General features: G+C 33.9%; 1 protein-coding gene across 10 annotated transcripts in view; it reads left to right on the forward strand.

Moving 5' to 3' along the window:
- RBBP8 (RB binding protein 8, endonuclease) overlaps positions 1 to 17,049 on the forward strand; it is a 112,851-nt gene that overhangs the window by 63,575 nt on the left and 32,227 nt on the right. For all 10 annotated transcript variants that reach the window (XR_008917694.1, XM_056823787.1, XM_007487624.3 and 7 more), the window contains 7 exons: positions 300 to 412; positions 2,009 to 2,075; positions 6,408 to 6,577; positions 9,654 to 9,758; positions 12,878 to 12,975; positions 14,785 to 14,897; positions 16,308 to 16,908. Coding sequence is in view for 9 of the 10 variants with exons in the window: in XM_056823787.1 (XP_056679765.1) it covers positions 300 to 412; positions 2,009 to 2,075; positions 6,408 to 6,577; positions 9,654 to 9,758; positions 12,878 to 12,975; positions 14,785 to 14,897; positions 16,308 to 16,908 (1,267 nt within the window). In the remaining variant the exon portion in view is untranslated. The remainder of the gene's footprint in view (positions 1 to 299; positions 413 to 2,008; positions 2,076 to 6,407; positions 6,578 to 9,653; positions 9,759 to 12,877; positions 12,976 to 14,784; positions 14,898 to 16,307; positions 16,909 to 17,049) is intronic.

Raw genomic sequence — 17,049 nt, forward strand, 5'->3', positions numbered from 1 at the left:
GAGAGTTACTTGGAGATTTAGAGAGTAAATTACTTTCCTATATTCACTTCTGCTGATATAAATCAGAGGCAGTACTTGAATCCAAAATCTTCTTGACTCTTAAGGCAGACCCTTTAGCAATACTGCCTTTCAAATGAATATGAAACTATCAACATTTTTCAATTCATCTAGTGTCTTTGACTTTATATTTGACTAATTCAAAAATATTTTTCAACATTTAAAACTTATGAGGTTAAAATGTCTTAAAGTTTAAATATAAGTATTTTTACAATGGGAAATTTTATATTTCTGTCCTATAGGTTAAGAGCAGGGTTGTGTGACCGTTGTGCAGTGACTGAAGAACACATGAGGAAAAAACAACAAGAATTTGAAAATATTCGGCAACAAAATCTTAAACTTATCACTGAACTTAGTGAGTTTTTCTTTTAAAATTTTGTTTATAAATTTTGTTGTAAAATGATACAATATTAAAACTTGATAGCAAATTGGCAATAGTATTTAACTATTTCTTATTTAAACATATTTATGAATAAATATATTTATGAGAATTTGCATATATAAATCAGTTTGGAGAAGGAAGGAATCCTTTGCATAGAAATAGGAGAATGTATGGAGAGTCTATGTGTCTGTATAAGATTCTATTCATATTTGGGGGGTAGCTATCTTTTCCTCTCCATTCCAAATAAAAGGATTGAAGACCCCAAAGCACTGTCCTTTCTTGTACAAATTGCCCTGTACATTGTAGTCGTTTCATATAAACTGAATGAAATTGTGGAAACAGAGAGTTCACTGATTACTCTTATCTAGGATTACCTGGCTCTGCCCTCAACATTCTTACTTTCTTCTTTATGAGAGAATCCAATCTGTCTGTCAAAGCATGAAGGGAAGTGTGTAGTTACTCAAATGTATTTTTTCATAGACAGTGTCAAATGCGGCAGTTGTAATAATACTGATAATGAACTTCCAGTACATTCACTTCAAATGTACTATGGATTAAAATTGGCCTTTATGGGCTAGCCTGGGAACTTAACCATCATCTAATATTATTTTACTATTAGGAAAATATAATTGAAGTTTCAAACAATTGGTTTACCAATAAATTCTTGAAACAATCTATTCTGAAACTGCCTGTATTATTCCACATTAGCAACTTCATAACAAAAGCAGAGGTAAGTTTGATAATTAATCTTTTGCCAAATAGAGCAGAAAATCATATGCTCTAAGATAGACCACTGTTTAAACATTGAATGTTGTTTGCCAATTAATAAGTCAAATTCAGAAAAATAATTAGTTCTTTGATAATCTATAGTTTATATTCACTTGTTATTTGCATTCATAAATATAGAAAAGAGATCATTTTCAAGAAATATATTTAACTTGTTTCTATGCCATTTTTTATTTCAACTGTACTCTTAATTTCATTTTATTTCTGAAGCAGATTTAGTCTTAACAGTTTTCATCATAGAATCTTAATTTGAAGGGACCTCAGAGGCATCTATTTGTTCCATACCTGAACAGAAATTCCCGTTATTTTATCCCTGACAAGTAAAATTATGTTTAATTTCATCCAAAATATCTTATCACTAAAAATTATATCTGTAATGTATATTATTTGAAGAGCTAAGGCACTTGGAAATTAGATGTAATGAATAACCAAATGGACTGCTTTCCACTTCCTTCTTATTCTTACCATGAATAATGATATACTCCTTTACACATTAAGTACTTTTTCTTTTTGGTCCACAATTATTAAATAAAGTTATCAGTTAATCAGTTACATAGTAATCATGAAACTTCAGATGCAATAATCAGCACCTAGTAACAAATTAGTTTTGCACAGTATAATTAATAAGCTTGGCCAGCATTGTTCTGAATGAAAAGTTAGGGAAAACCTAGCATAAATCAGTAAACCAACAGTTATCTAGTAATACATATTTTCCCATTATTCCCAGTTTTATTTTGTTAAATTTAAATTTCTTATATGACTCCTTTTCCTATAATATTTTAGTGAATGATAAGAATGCCTTACAAGAAGAAAACAAAAAACTTTCAGAGCAACTACATCAGAAAATTGAGTGAGTAGCTGTACTAAATTTCTTTTATGTCTTTTGGAGTTTTGAATATTCATACTATGAATACTTAGCACTTTATTTGTGACAATACTTACAGGGAGTTTATCTAGAAAATATTCTAATTTTAATTTCTCTAAATCAGACCATATATGTTATTCTAATGGGGAGATAAAAATGGGCTTCCTGATGTCTCATTGACTTAAGGCATCTTGTTTATAATTCTTGAAACATTTAAATATTTCTTCTTTTAGTACTTGTTTACATTAAATATATAGTAGTCATTATTAAGCTTGGTCTCCAGAAGGGTTTTCCAGGGTCTTAAAGCAGTTTCCTTTGTGACTATGTACTCTTGGAATATAATAAATTATTCTAAATGCTTTCACAAATGTTGTATTTTCTGTGCTCTAGGTCTCATGACTTTTAATAAAGTCCTTACCAGTTTTCTATTAGATCAGCAACAGTAGGTTTTTGAATTTTCATAATCTTATATTGATTGGGCCATCATGCTCTATGTCATCATCCATTTGAAAGAATGGAACAGACATTAAAAGTAGGGGGTTGTTAGTGTCAGATAAAGGAGTGGGACAGGGTGTTAGCAGAGTGAGAGCTGAAATTGTTATGTAGGTGTGTTATTCAGTTGTTTTCATATCCGATTCTTTATGACCCCATTTGTGGTTTTCTTGTTAGAGATATGGGAGTGGTTTCCCATTTTCTTCTCTAGTTCATTAACTGAGGTGAAGAGAGTTCAGTGACTTCCCCAGGGTCACATAGCTAATAAGTGTCTGAGGCCAAATTTGAACTCAGGAATCTTCCTGATTTCAGGCCTGTCACTCTTATCCATTGTACCACTTAGCTGCCTTTCATGTAGTTGTAGCTACTGACAATAGTACTTTCAAATTTTTTCCCACTACACTGTAGAGTTTGGTAGGGAGCTTTTTTACCATGTTGGCAAATGTTTTGCAGCTTGGTAGTTAGATATAAGGGACAAATGGAACCTACATGTAAATATGGTGGGCAAAAGTATAAATGGTATTGAGAATAAAACTAAAATTCATAGATACCCTAAAAATCTGAATGAAATGCATTGAAATTGCCTGATACTCTTGGCTCTCTGAAAGTTTGTGTACAGTTTGGTTTGAAAGGTTATCCTTTATTTTAACCCTCAACTCATATGTTTTTGTTTTTTAATACTTTAAAAATTGACCAAAAATCTAGTAAAGACACCAGGAGTTTGGATTTATGATCGGTGTAAATTAAATGAACTCAGTGCAAGAGTGTTTTAACCTAGAATGTATCTTGAGTCAGCAGTGTAGGAAGTTAATTTCTTCTCTTCCAATTTTTGAGTTTCTTAATGAACCTGCCTTTTTTAAACCTCTCAAAGTAATTTCCTTTTATTTGTCAAGCTAGAAAATGGCAAATGAGGGGGCAGCTAGGTAGCTCAGTGGATTGAGTCAGGCCTAGAGATGGGAGGTCCTAAGTTCAAATCTGGTCTCAGACACTTGCCAGCTGTGTGACCTGGGCAAGTCACTTAACCCCCATTGCCTAGCCCTTATCACTCTTCTGCCTTGGAGCCAATACACAGTATTGACTCTAAGACAGAAGGTAAGGGTTTTTTAAAAAAGGGGAAAAAAAAGAAAATGGCAAATGCAGTGGACTACAGTAGGGCTTTTCTTATATAATATGAAAGTTAATATTATTGCAAATAAGACTAGTTATTTATCAAAGTTATTTTTCTTTTTCCTTTTTTCCTTCCCTTTTTATTTGCTTTGTGTCAGAAGGACAAAGAAGGACAAACCTAGCGAGTTGTTTGTTTGGTTTGGAAATCTCTGGTTAGAGCTAGCTTTTTCTTTCTGAGAGCTCTGCCACTTCTAGACTGGCCTTGTCAGGGAATCAGTTTTTCCTCGTGACTCATTCATGATAGAATTTTATGACTAACAGGCAGGTAGACTATGATGTGATCAGTTTAAAGGTAGGTCAGGTAGACTTCATGCTTCAGTAATCCATAAGCCTTTCTCATGTGATTTGTCTTGTTGGAGGGGGTGGAGTTTGTACTAAGACAACATAATCATGGAGAAATTAGAAGGCTCAGAACTCTGAGATAGTATTGTTTGTAGAACTACAATGGGAATTCTTTTTCTTGAGGAAAGACAGCCTTTTTACACAGCTTTAATATGTCTCTTATGGAAGAAATTTTAGTCTTTACTTTTCTATAGATTTTAAAACTCTTGAATTTCATAGGACAATGAAATGAAACATAAATACTCTTATTCCAAAGCTTATGAGCCTAGTATCTTCTCTTCAAATCTATGGCCCGAGACTGAAATCTAAACTATAGCTAGCATCATTCAAATACGTATCATTGGTAACAAGATGACCCATATAAGTGTAATTAGATCAGTATAAATCCTTTACTTCTACCTGAGTAGAAGATGAGGTCTAGGAATATTTCTACATTTAGGACAACATATCTTTTATATTATAAACTATAAGGGAAGAGGCTAAGTCTCAATTATTTTTGTTGATGATTTATTAGGCACTTACTATGTGGAATGCTCTATGGAAAAGCCACAAGGTTCAGACTGTTACCTCATGCCTAGAAGAGACTCTTTCTTCCTCATCACTATCTCTGAAAGTCCCTTCCTTCTTTCAAGGCTCAACTCAGATATTTCCTCTTCAATGTAGCTTTCTTAACTTCTAAGTTAAAGTGATCTCTTTATAAAAAAAAAAAAATCTTAAAGCATTCTTCTTCTTAGTCTTATCCTTTGCACTTATTTTAAAGATATAGCGGAGGAGGGAACTAGGGATAAAGAGCATGCCTACAGATAAGAAAAGATATTTAGAAAATAAAAGCAAAGTGATAGGGATGGGGAGGGAATGATAAAACATGAAAAATCAGAATTGGAAATGGTGGCATAGAAGGTGGCACATTATTAGGAAGAAATGAAGAGAGAGCAAATATTGGGGATAGCCTGTACAGAGGCATGGAGATGAGATATATATAATAAGAGCTAGCATTTATGTCATTTTAAGGTTTGCATAGCACTTTCAATATATGCTATCTTCCCATTTGACCCTCATAGCAACTCTGTAAAGGAGATATTATCTCTCTCTCTTTTTTTTTCTTTTTTACAGATGAGGGAACTAAGACTGAGATTAAGTGACTTGCCCAATATCACACAGCTAGAATTTAAACTCATTTTCTTGACTCCAGGGTTGGCACTCTGTTCATTGTGACATCCAGATGTTCCTAATATAACATTATATATAACATATATATATAACATATAGCATTTTGGGGTTTATAAAGGTCTTTACTAATATCACCTCATTTGATCCTCATAACAACCTTCTAAGGGGGTGCTATTTTACAAAAGAGGAAACAGAGACAAACAGAAGTTAAATGACTTGTCTAGCATCACACAGCTAGTCTAAGGTGACATTTTTAAGAATCCCTTACCTTCTGTTTTAGAATCAATACAAGTACCAGTTCCAAGGCAGAAGAGAGTTGTAAGGACTAGGCAATTGGGGTTAAATGACTTGTCTAGGGCCACATAGCTAGGATATGTCTGAAGCCAGATTTGAACCCAGACCATCCCAACTCCATGTCCTTTACTTTATCCACTGAGCCACCTCATTGCCCCTAAGGTGGCATGCTTACTCTGGTCCTCTTAACTCCAAGTTCAGCACTCATCTGCTATTTTGGAGTAAAAGAGTAAGCCATGAGGCCAAGAGAAGGAACAACAAAGGAGATCAAATAAAATAAACATAGACAGAGAGGCAAGTCATGGCAAAATTAGAACAGACATAGAGAATAGTCTAGTTTGACTGGGAAGTCAATTACATGAAGGGGAAAATAATATGAGATAAGGTTAGAAAGATAGGTTTAATTTAGATTGTGGATGTCCTGGGATGCCAAGATTAGAATTGTCTCCTCTGTTTGGCAGTCAGTAAGGATCTATTAAAGATTTATGTGTGTAGGGAACAATGGGTTCAGGGAAGATTACTGAGGTAGGATATGAGGCATGAATTGGAGAGGGAATAGACTTGAAGGTTGGGAGACAAATTAGGATGCTGTTACAATAGTCTATATGTGAAAAGGCAAGGCCCTGAAATGGAGTGATTGCTTGACAAATGATTGATTTTGTGGAAGGGAGGCAGGTCTGTGCAGAAAAAGTCTGAAATGATTGATTGGCTAGGTTGTTGTAGTGTTAACAGAAATAGAGGTGTGAAAGCAGGGAGGGGGAGATGGGGCAGGTAATATTAGACACCCTGAAATAAACATCCATCGTTGTATTGACTTTACATGCTGACAGTCATTGTCCCTGACTCCATTAGAAAGAAACGGCATCAAGTAGCAGAGCCTGAGGAGGAAATTATTCCCGATTCACCTATATTGACTTTCTCATTTCCTGGTCTTAACCGACTACGAAGAAAGAAGGAGAACCCACACGTCCGATATATAGAGCAAGCAAATACTGATTTGGAGCACCCTCTGTGTACAAACGGTAAGAGTCTATGGAGAATTTGTGGAATTGAATCTTTAAGTTGTAACCATAATCACATAGAATTTTGTAATGTGACTGGTTTATTTATATAATGTATGTATATATTTGGGAGTTCTAGATTTTATTAAAACTGTATTACTGTTCATATCACAGGAGGCAATGCTAAAACAAATCTAACCTTCCATTATCTACTTTCTATATTGTTCATGTCATTTCCTTTCTGCCTCCCTTACCCTCTGCTAGAATCAATCTCTAGATTGATCAATCAAAACTCTAGAATCAATACTAAGTATCAGTTCCAAGTCAGAAGAGCAGTAAGGGCTAGGCAATTGGAGTTAAATGACATGCCCAGGAAGTGTCTGAGACCAGATCTGAACTGGCCCACCTTGCTGCCCTCATGTTATTTTAAATCCCTGGCCTTTTATCCTCTAGCATATTCCTCTGCCTGAGTTTGTCTCATGCTGCTCTGCTCTTTATATATACTATGGGAAGCTGCTTTATGGTATAATTAAAAGAGCACTACATTTTAAATACAAAGATCCCATTTCAAATTCCAGTTCTATAACAGTCCTTTGATACTGGACAAGCCAACTTTTCTGAACTACAATTTTTTTTTCTTTGAATTCTTGTCAGTATCAAATAAGATTGTAAATGGGAAAAGTGCTTTGCAATCTCTAAAGGAGAATGTAAATTTTACTATAAGGCTCAAATCCAAGTTAATCAGGAAGATGTCTTGAGTAAAAGAATATAGTAATGCATTTTAGATTGGTATATAAATTCTTTTTTCATGATTTAATTTCTACTTGTAAAAATAAATTTAATTATAGTTCTGTAAAGAATTATGAATCAACATATCAAGAGTACAGTATAGATGTTGGAAAAAAAAGTCCATTTCTTCAGTGACTATGCAGAAAGTAACATAGATCTCTATTTTTTAAAATGAAGAAGCTTATGAAGTTGCTGGAATTTTCCCCACTGTATGCTCTTGTGTCACCCTCTAGTGGAAGACAAGCAAATCACTGTCCTACACTTTGATAGGGAGTTGTGATTTCATTTACATAGGTATGTCTTTACACAAGCAAATCAACCACTCTCTCTTTAATACATCATTTAAGGAGTTGCTTTGACCAAAAATATCAGTTTGTGGCCAACTTTCTGATGATAAACTTCTCTCACCTAACTTATCAAGAAAGATCTTGTAAACCTTTTAGATTCAAGTTTCTTAACCTAGGACTCATGAATGGAAAAAATTGTATATTTATTCTAACTTCTAACTGGAAATTAGAATTTCCTTTAATTATTTAAATTCTGAGAAATGGACTGTTGGCCTTACCATATTGACAGAGGGATCCATGACAGAACAAAGGTTAATTCCTATTTTATTTATTTATTTTTAGTGGAAATTTTTTATTTAATTATTAACTCCTATTTTAGACCATGAACATAACAGTCCATCAGCAGATCAATTCCGCATGTGCCTAGATAATTTAAAGTCATTTCTATATTAGAATAAGGTGTTAGTGAATGCAACAGCTAGATGATAAATTAAAAACCAAAAACACAGGGTTTTTTTTTTAAGAACTTCAATTATTAGGATTCTCTCTAAACCATCTTAAATGCATTCAAACATTCAGAAAAGTAAATTATATTAATTTCCTTAGTAAGAGATTTCTTTCTTTGTATGTATCAAATTCCTGTTTTATTTTTCCATTATTAAGGATTATTGTATAACTTTTAAAATTTCCATTTTTGTGGAGTGGAAATTAAATTAGGTTTTGATTCAACATGAGAGTTATAAAAGTGGTCGCTATTTATAAAATATTAGCCCCTAAGTCAAAATGACTATTAGCAGCTTTTAATTTACAACAAGGTAGAGAGAGTGAATGTGGGAAATATAGGAAGGAGACAAAGCCTGGTCTAACCAACCAACTCTAAGTGCTCCTCTGGTGAAGTGAAGTCTAGTTCAGCACCCGGAAGGGGCTTCCCCAAGTAATAGTTTCCCAGTAGTCCTCAGCCAGAAGTCCCAATGGTATCTTCAGCTAGAGTTCCACCAATGCAGAATGACTCCAAGGAAAAGCATGTCTCTTCAGCTCTACTTATCAACGTGGAATCCAAGGGAAGAGTCTCTCCAAAACCAAGGAAGCAAAGAGGGTAGACTATGTTGATCTCTTCTTTTATAACCCCTTTTTCCATGTCATTTCCTGTCCCTCCCCCTCTTCACAAGAATCAGTTGCAATCTTTCAATTTGCCTAGCACTGCTCAACAGGGGCAGTGCTTGTGACCTTTGAGGGTGTGAACTAGTGACTTGTGAACTCTCTTACCTAATGGTTAGCTAGCTACCAAGTGTTCTTGATTTGATTAACTAAAAGTAGACAAAGGGACAGTTCATTCTATCTTCATAGTGGATTCCTTCTCTTTTAGTCATTCATATTACTGCTACTATGGATCAAAATATTCGGATGCAGAGTATTAAAAAGATCATTTTGAGACAGGGAAATTATTGTAATGTGATTAAACCCTATTCAACTCATTAAGCCGCTATTAATCACCTCACCTGCTCTATGTCTCTAATCTGTATTGATTTATTTGTCATTTCATAATTTTAGGGTTTTTTTAGTGAAACTGAGTTTTTATCAAACTAGGTGTCATTTTAAAGCTTTCTTAGTAATCACTAGCATTCTCCCCAATCTCTTTAAAAATTACTTCAGTTCTTGCTGTTCTCTAGACAGTGTATTCTAATAAATCAAGTAGGGTTTAAGTCCTCCTCCAGGTAGCAATATATAGAATAATATTATAGTAAGTACTTTTGATAAGTTAAAAATAAGAGATAAGACAAAACTAATTCGATAAAATAGTAATCCGTAAGTCTGAGGAAGTCTGTGAATTCAAGCAGTGATTTGTGCTTCCACTAGACCACCTCACAGTTTTTGTTTTTAACAGTTTGTGAAATTAAGGCACTAGAATTTTATGGGCTTATGCAAATGTCTATAATGAAACCATGTTTTCAATGCATTTGATTTCTCATGTTTTTTTTTGTCTTTTTAAAAAAACAATCTTATATGTTTTGTTTTTCCAGAATTTGCAAAAGGTCTAAAGTGTTCAACTCAACTGCAGCAAAACCACTATGAAAATGAAATTCTTGTAGCAGACACTTGTGATCAAACATTATCAACTATGACCAGTAAGAATGATATTGGATTATTTCATTAAAAATTTTTTTTAACTTCTTTTAAGTTAGGAGAAGACATGTCCTCATATAACTATATAGGAAATAATTTAAATGTTTAGAGAATGGGATATTGTGTAGTTTTCTGATGAATTGAAATTTGACCTGTTAAGCACTATAACTCTTTCTTTCCAGCTGTTGTTAAAAAGTCTGGCCAAAATGTTTGTACATTCTCCTGCCTCACTAAGTGCAATATAAAGAATAAGATTTAAAATTTCTTTTATTCAAGAGTTGAATATGCATAAGTGACAATATGGTGATCATCAGTAGGCCTGTAAAAGCAAGAAATGTAAGAGATTATTATTAATCTGTATGGGGCTCCAAAAGATATATTAATCTTTTCATCTCAAAATCAGAATGCATTAAAAAATTCTAGTTCATTGGTTTTTAGCTCATTTTAATTATTAGATCATATTGCCTTATAATTGGTTCATGCAAATAGGAGATTTAATGGCTTGGAAATAACTATTGAAATATTTCTCTTGAGTTTCATTTATACTCTTAATTTACTTAGCAAACTCTTTTTAATGATAAAAACAAACTTCAGACTAGCCCATTTCTACATCATACTAAATTCCCAATAAGTAGTCTGTATTAAAAAGACTTGACTTTCTCTAATGATCTCCAAAGTGGATGCCAATGGTTCCTTGTGGGCTATAGCATGGATTAACAAAAAGAATCTGTCATTTAGAAGGTGAGAGGACCAACTGTTTCCTATCCTTGCTATGATAGCCAACCATGAAAATTATCTTCAGTGCAGCCATATCTACCCTATCTCAACACATTTCTCTTTTCCTTATTCCTTCTTCTCCTGTCAGCTTCCCAACCTCTCTTCTTGAGTAGGTTATGGGCCCCATGGGTCATTTATAGCCCAAACTAATTAGGCTTCTCATGAGAATACCATTAAGAAAATACCTATCCTCTACCCCTCATATCACCTCATGAATGAGGCAGGAATAAGTTGGAGGGTAACTTCTGCTCTTCTGGACAATAACCAGAAAGATCCATTCCTCCTCATTTTCATTTTGAGAGCAGATCAGAGTAAGTCACCCTTGATGAGTAGATAAATTACATTATTTTTCTTCCCAAACCTACACATCTTCCAAACTTCTTTATTATTCTCAAGGACTTTTCAATAATCATTTTTTACAAATTATGTTCATATATAGTGTAAAGTAGCTATATTATTTAGATATCCTTTATTTTGTATATAAATTCTAGAAAAGCTGACCATAAATTAATTTCTCTCTATTCTCTTTTCCCTTGACCTCATTATAGTCATAGATTTGTTTCAAATGGAGAAATTTCAGAAGTTTGAAAGCCTTTCTTGAATGGGGGATTAATACCATACTCTAAGGCCTATTACATGCTGGATAATCTTAATATCATAGTTGCTTTTGTAATATGTTCAGAACTGTAGTCTGCTTTCTTGATTCCAGGATCTCTAATTTGCTGTTCCCTCCACTCCCTACCTTGCCTTTCTCTAAACCATAAGAAGGGATCAGCACTGTAGTTCTAGTTGTTTACTCTCTGTCTCTTCATATTCCTTGATGTTTACAAAAGGTAATAAAACTAGGTCAAAATGTTTAGAAAATGTATTTCATATTCACATTTAATTTTTAATATTATGCTTTTCTAGTAGGTATTTGCTAAAATTACTCTGAAAATTCCTTCAGTTTAAGGCTTTAAGGTATATAAAATGACTTAATTTTCTCCCTTTATAAAATTGTATGGTTATACAATTCTGTAAAATTAGTTTACTTAAAACATTTATTAACCTAAAATGGAAAATTAGAACCACTTTTTCCTCCCTAAGAAATAAACTGTAATTACTACATTTGCCATCTTCATTCTGATAACAGAATATGTCATTATTACCCTGATGATACTTCAGAGATAGCAATAAGAAAAAAATTTCTTATCCTTTTAAATTTAATGCATTGAGGAGAGAGGGGAATCATGGAATTTTCTGTATCCTGAATGACTGGCCAAGTAACTGTTTGGACCTCAGTTTCCATATCTTTAAAATAAGGAGATTAGATTTCTCTAAGATCTAGATTGTGATCAAAGATACTTATAAGACAACAAAAAGGGTACATAAAACAACCTTCTTCCTAATTCAATAATTCAGTAATCTAATGTCTCACTGAAAACTCCTTCCAGCAGCAAAAAGCATAACCTATCTGTGTTTTTCCTTTGTGATCCTTATTCACATGGGAGCCCTCCATGTGGCATCCACCCATGCTGCTAAAGGGGCTACCTTTAGGTTTTTAACATGCATGGTTACCAGGGTAGCATGGTAGCTGTCTGTTCTCCTTATCCTCTTTCTTTTCAGATCACCATTGCTTTGTGCAAGTCACCATTGATAATATGCTGCACCCTATGTATCTGCAACATGCATTTCTCTGTTGCTCTGTGGGTCAACCTCAGTTTTGATTTTTTTGGAAACCATTGAAAATATTTGGTTATTTTTGCATTTTTTATTTCATGAATCAACTTGAATGCCTGAAAATGCTGCACAAATTTCTCAGTTTGCTCTTTTCCTTCTCAGTTCTATACATAATTCATTGTCCTCTTAAAGCATCTAAAATATTTAAAGATTCACTCAGTGATCTGCCTACCAGGCAATATTTTCATATTTCAAGAATATTTCAACTCTGGAACAGTGTTCAACTGAACTAAATGGTTGTATTGACATGAAATGGAAACTGCTCAATTAGCAGTGGAAGGAAGTGGATTAATTTCAGTTTTTGATATTTCTAATTGCAAAAGGAAGAAAGAATTCATTATTTTGAAGAATTTATAGTTTTTACTTAAGAGGCTTTAAGTTATAATTTGGTAGTACTCTTATTTGATGAATGATATGTTTATTTAGTATAGTCTAATTTTAGGATAATTTTGCATTAGATTTCAACTCTTCTCCTACCCTTCCCCCTTTTTTTAACAACTGTATGGCCTTTTATTTACTGCCATTTTATACATAGTAATCCTCTTTTTAATCTCTACTAGAATGTGATCTATCTTTATAAAACTATAGCTGTATATTTACTTGCATATGCTTTTTTAAAACTTAGATACCCAAGAAACCAACAATTATCCCATTGAAAAGTCATCTTTTAATTTAGCTGCTGTTGTTGCTGAAACACTCGGACTTGGTGTTCAAGAAGAATCTGTAAGTAACATATCTGTCTTGATAAGTATAATAACTAAATTGAGCCTAGAGAAAAATATTTGTCCAAGGTAAAAATGTCTAGGCTAATAAACAAGGGACTCGACCATCTCTCAGGTTTAACCAATAGTGGGCCAAAACCTTTGGGAGAAGAAAGTGTTAGGAAGGTGGAATAATTAGGAATACAAAATTTATAGGACTTGATAGCTATATATCAAGGTCATTGATATATTAAAGCCTGCAGAGGCCAAGAAGGCTGAGGATTGAGGAAAGACCATTACATTTTGGAATTAAGAGGTCTCTGGATACTTTGAAGTAAACAGATTGAATTGAATATGAGGTTAGAAACCAGACTGCAGAGAGTGAAGATGAGAATGAGAAGAAAGTAAGTAGAGGCACCTCAAGTAGGTGGATGGCCTTCTTAAGGAGTTAGTTAAGGAAGTGGGAATTTGGGGTATTGGGGTATTGAGAAAGTATCAATATGTATATTAAAATTTCATGAGGGGCAGAATTGAGGAGGGAAGAGACTGAATCAAGGAGGGAGAGTATTCTATAGGTCACTAGACAACAGCTACCAGAATCTTGACTGAGTGATAAATCTGGATTGAATGAACTTCAGAAGAAGAGAGGTGACTGAGTGGTAGAGGGAGAACCTAGAGGTGGTGATAAGGAGGAAAAGTATCCCACGGCCTCTATCTCAGCCATTGAGATGGGGATATAAGTGAAAGTGTAGCCTGTGTTGAAAAGAGGAGCCAGGAAAACCACATCATCAAAAAGATAAGTGAATGAGAAAGAAAAAGTGTAAGATGAAAATTACTTTGTTTCCTTATGGAACAGGCATTCTAGAGAGCATAATAGAAGAAATGTGTAATTAATTTAGGGTGGGATACTGAGGTGTAGAGAAATTTGTTTGAGGTGGCTAGGTATAAGGGAATGGGCAGTAGGGGATGAAGAATAGGATTTGAACAATGGTATTTAGGTGTTCAAAATCACTGAAATATGGAGGTATGGTATGATATTCACTGAGGAAATGAGTTCAGATAGGTTTATCACTTTTTATAGGAATAGTAGGAGACCTGGAATGCAATGGAATGACTTTTCTGGGAGACAAGTGAAGACAAGGCTGACTGGGTCTTTTCAGTCTTAAGACTGAGGATAACCTAGTCACTCATTACTTAAAGCCCCACTTAGTACTAGTATTAGTACCACTACTACCTTATTAGAAACCAAATCATTCTTTTGGGTCATTTGGATGGTTAGGGTTTGGAAGGGGGAGATAGAATTTGCCTTAACTTCCTTTTTTCAAGCAGGTCTCCTTCCTTGCCCCTTGTATTGTTTTCCATGGGTGTACAAACATTTGGATTCTTCAGATTGAATAGAAGAATTTTCTTTCAACATAATTGTAGGATGTTAAATTACTTTATATGAGAGCTGTATGCAGACTGAATTTTTTCAAAAATTAATGATATTTTCCCATTAAAGTATTTCTTAAAAAATGTATTCTAATTTTAACCTTTCACTGCACCAAAATACATTAGCACTATCCTACTTAGATTTTAACCTTAGTTGAGTATTTTAATTGTGCTAAATTTAATTAATGGAGATATTTAAAGTACCTTATAGAAATAATCTTATAATGAAAAAAATTCTTATTTTTTCTCTTTAGTAAATTCTGATTTTTTAAGATTGTATTATAGCAAAATATGCCTCTATAAAATTGTTCCTCAGTTTGATTTATACTTTCTGAATTATCATTTTATTTCAATTGTATGTTAAGTATGTGTGTATCACATCTACCTTTTGCTATTGAAGGACTCTCAAAATGCTTTGAATTCTCTCAATGAAGACCTGCATCAGCAGCAGGAAGCAGAGCCAAAGAAACAAACCTTTCAAGAACCCACAAAAAATATCGAAGATGGTTTAAGGTATGGGGGGGGGGGGGTCAGATTAAGAAGATCCAGAAATAAAATGCCTTTAAAAAAAGATTACAGGATTTTTGCTTTAGAGCTAGAATGGTACAACCTCTTCGTTTCTTAGTTGTGAGAAGTTCAAAGTAGCAGTATTTATAGATTTTGTTCAAATGAATTTTTACAATCCACGTTTTCTCCAGTTTGCTTCTTTTGTGCTTTTTAGCATTAATTAACAATAAGTGATATTTTTGGTTTTCCAAACCCTTACCTTCTGTCTTACAATCAGTACTAAGTATTGGTTCCAGGGAAGAACAATGGTAAGGGCTAGGCAATGAGGGTTAAGTGATTTGCCCAGGGTCACACAGCTAGGAAATGTGTGAGGCCAGATTTGAACCCAAGATCTCTTGACTCTAGCACTGGCTGTCTATCCACCTCACCATCTCACCACCCCAGAGTGAGAGTGAGAGTATTTCAAGTAATATATTTCCATCAATACTTGCAACTCATTATTCCCAAGTAACTTTTACCTTCCTTTAAGGGATCTAATGTTTCCTATCAGAAAATCCAATCTATGCTGTCAAATAATATACCAAAACCAAGTAATTTTCCACCTTAGATTTTACTGTAGTACTTTGTGAGAACTTTACAAGTACTTTACATAGTACTTCAAAGTACATGGTACTTTCAAATGCTACCTTTTGTTGTTGTTACATCTATAGATATTTGTATGTATATATCTACAGATATAGATATAGATATCTTCTCTTCTCTTCTAGACTCCTAACTTTAATAAGAACAAGGATTACTTTTTGCTCCTAATTTTAAGTCCTATAGTACCTGCTTTGCATCTTGAAAGTACTTAGATGTTTGTTAGATAAATGAATTGATATTACTGAAGTATATTATAGAGAGCAGGGAACATGCAGTCAGGGATACTTGGAATCCAACTTCTTGAATTTGCTGGCTTTATGATTTTGGGCAAGTAGTTTACTCTCTTAATTCAATTTATTCATCTGCAAAATGAGGCAATTACAATAGCACTTACCTTCTAGGGTTTTTCTGAGAATTAAATGAGATAACTATATGTAAAGCACTTTGCAAGCTATATTGCAAATTGTATTATTAATGTGCTGAAATTGGGCATGTTTTTTTTTTCTCATTTGGCTGATAAAAACTAATGTAGCTAGCCAATGACTGCATTCAACCTATAGCTTTGATTAATCCTTCTCTTCTACTTCTAGGCTAACAGGACCACTGTCAATAATTTTGAGTTAATGGAGTTTTTTGATATATAAATTAACTGTTATATTTTTGGTCAATGTCTTCTAATCAAGATTTTAGCATTTGTTTCAATCTCTGTCTGGATCATTGCTTATTTCCCCAGAAATAGGTGGGATATTTCACTACTTCTCTTTATTTGTTCAGATTTTCAGATTCTTCTCCAAGGACTCCACCAGAAGTTGACTGGATTGCTCGGGCATCTTCTCCTGTTTTTGGAGCTGCTTCTACTCTGAAAAATGGCTTAAGCACAAGCTTGTCCCCTTCTCTTTTAGAGGTTGGAAAAAAGTCGCATCTCAAAACAAACCATTTCAGCAATAATTGTACTTCTAGGCCACAAAAACCTAGATCAAAATCTGAAGACACCAGCCTTGTTACATGCCTTAATCTTGGTTCTCAAGCAAGCACTGTTATTGATCATTCTTCTTCCATTAAACAAGTATTTGTGAGAAAGAATATAGATGAATCAATAAGTACAAAAATTGGAACTGATACAAAAGATGAAGCTATTGAAAAAAGTGATCGTTTTATGCCATTGAAACCATTGGGAGGCAGAGGAACCAAAAGAAAGAAGACTGAAGAAGAAACTGAACATTGCCTCCAAACCTCTTTTGATAAAGAAAATGCTTTTCCTTTCCGAGGGGATAGTTATCCTTCTGTCAATGGAGACTCTGTCATGGATAAGCCCCTGGATCTATCTGATAGGTTTTCAGCTATCCACCGTCAAGAAAAAAGCCAAGGAAATGAGGTTTGTAAAAAAACAATTTAGGCAAGTGGCTCTTCATGAGGCTTTGAAACCTATTCCAAAGGGTTCTTCCTCTAGTTGCACAACCTTAAACGGTAGCTATATAATAAACAAAGAGAGAGTCCCAAGAGGACTCCTGTTTTC

Source organism: Monodelphis domestica, chromosome 3, assembly GCF_027887165.1.
Source record: "Monodelphis domestica isolate mMonDom1 chromosome 3, mMonDom1.pri, whole genome shotgun sequence".
In the NCBI taxonomy this organism is placed as follows: Eukaryota; Metazoa; Chordata; class Mammalia; order Didelphimorphia; family Didelphidae; genus Monodelphis; species Monodelphis domestica.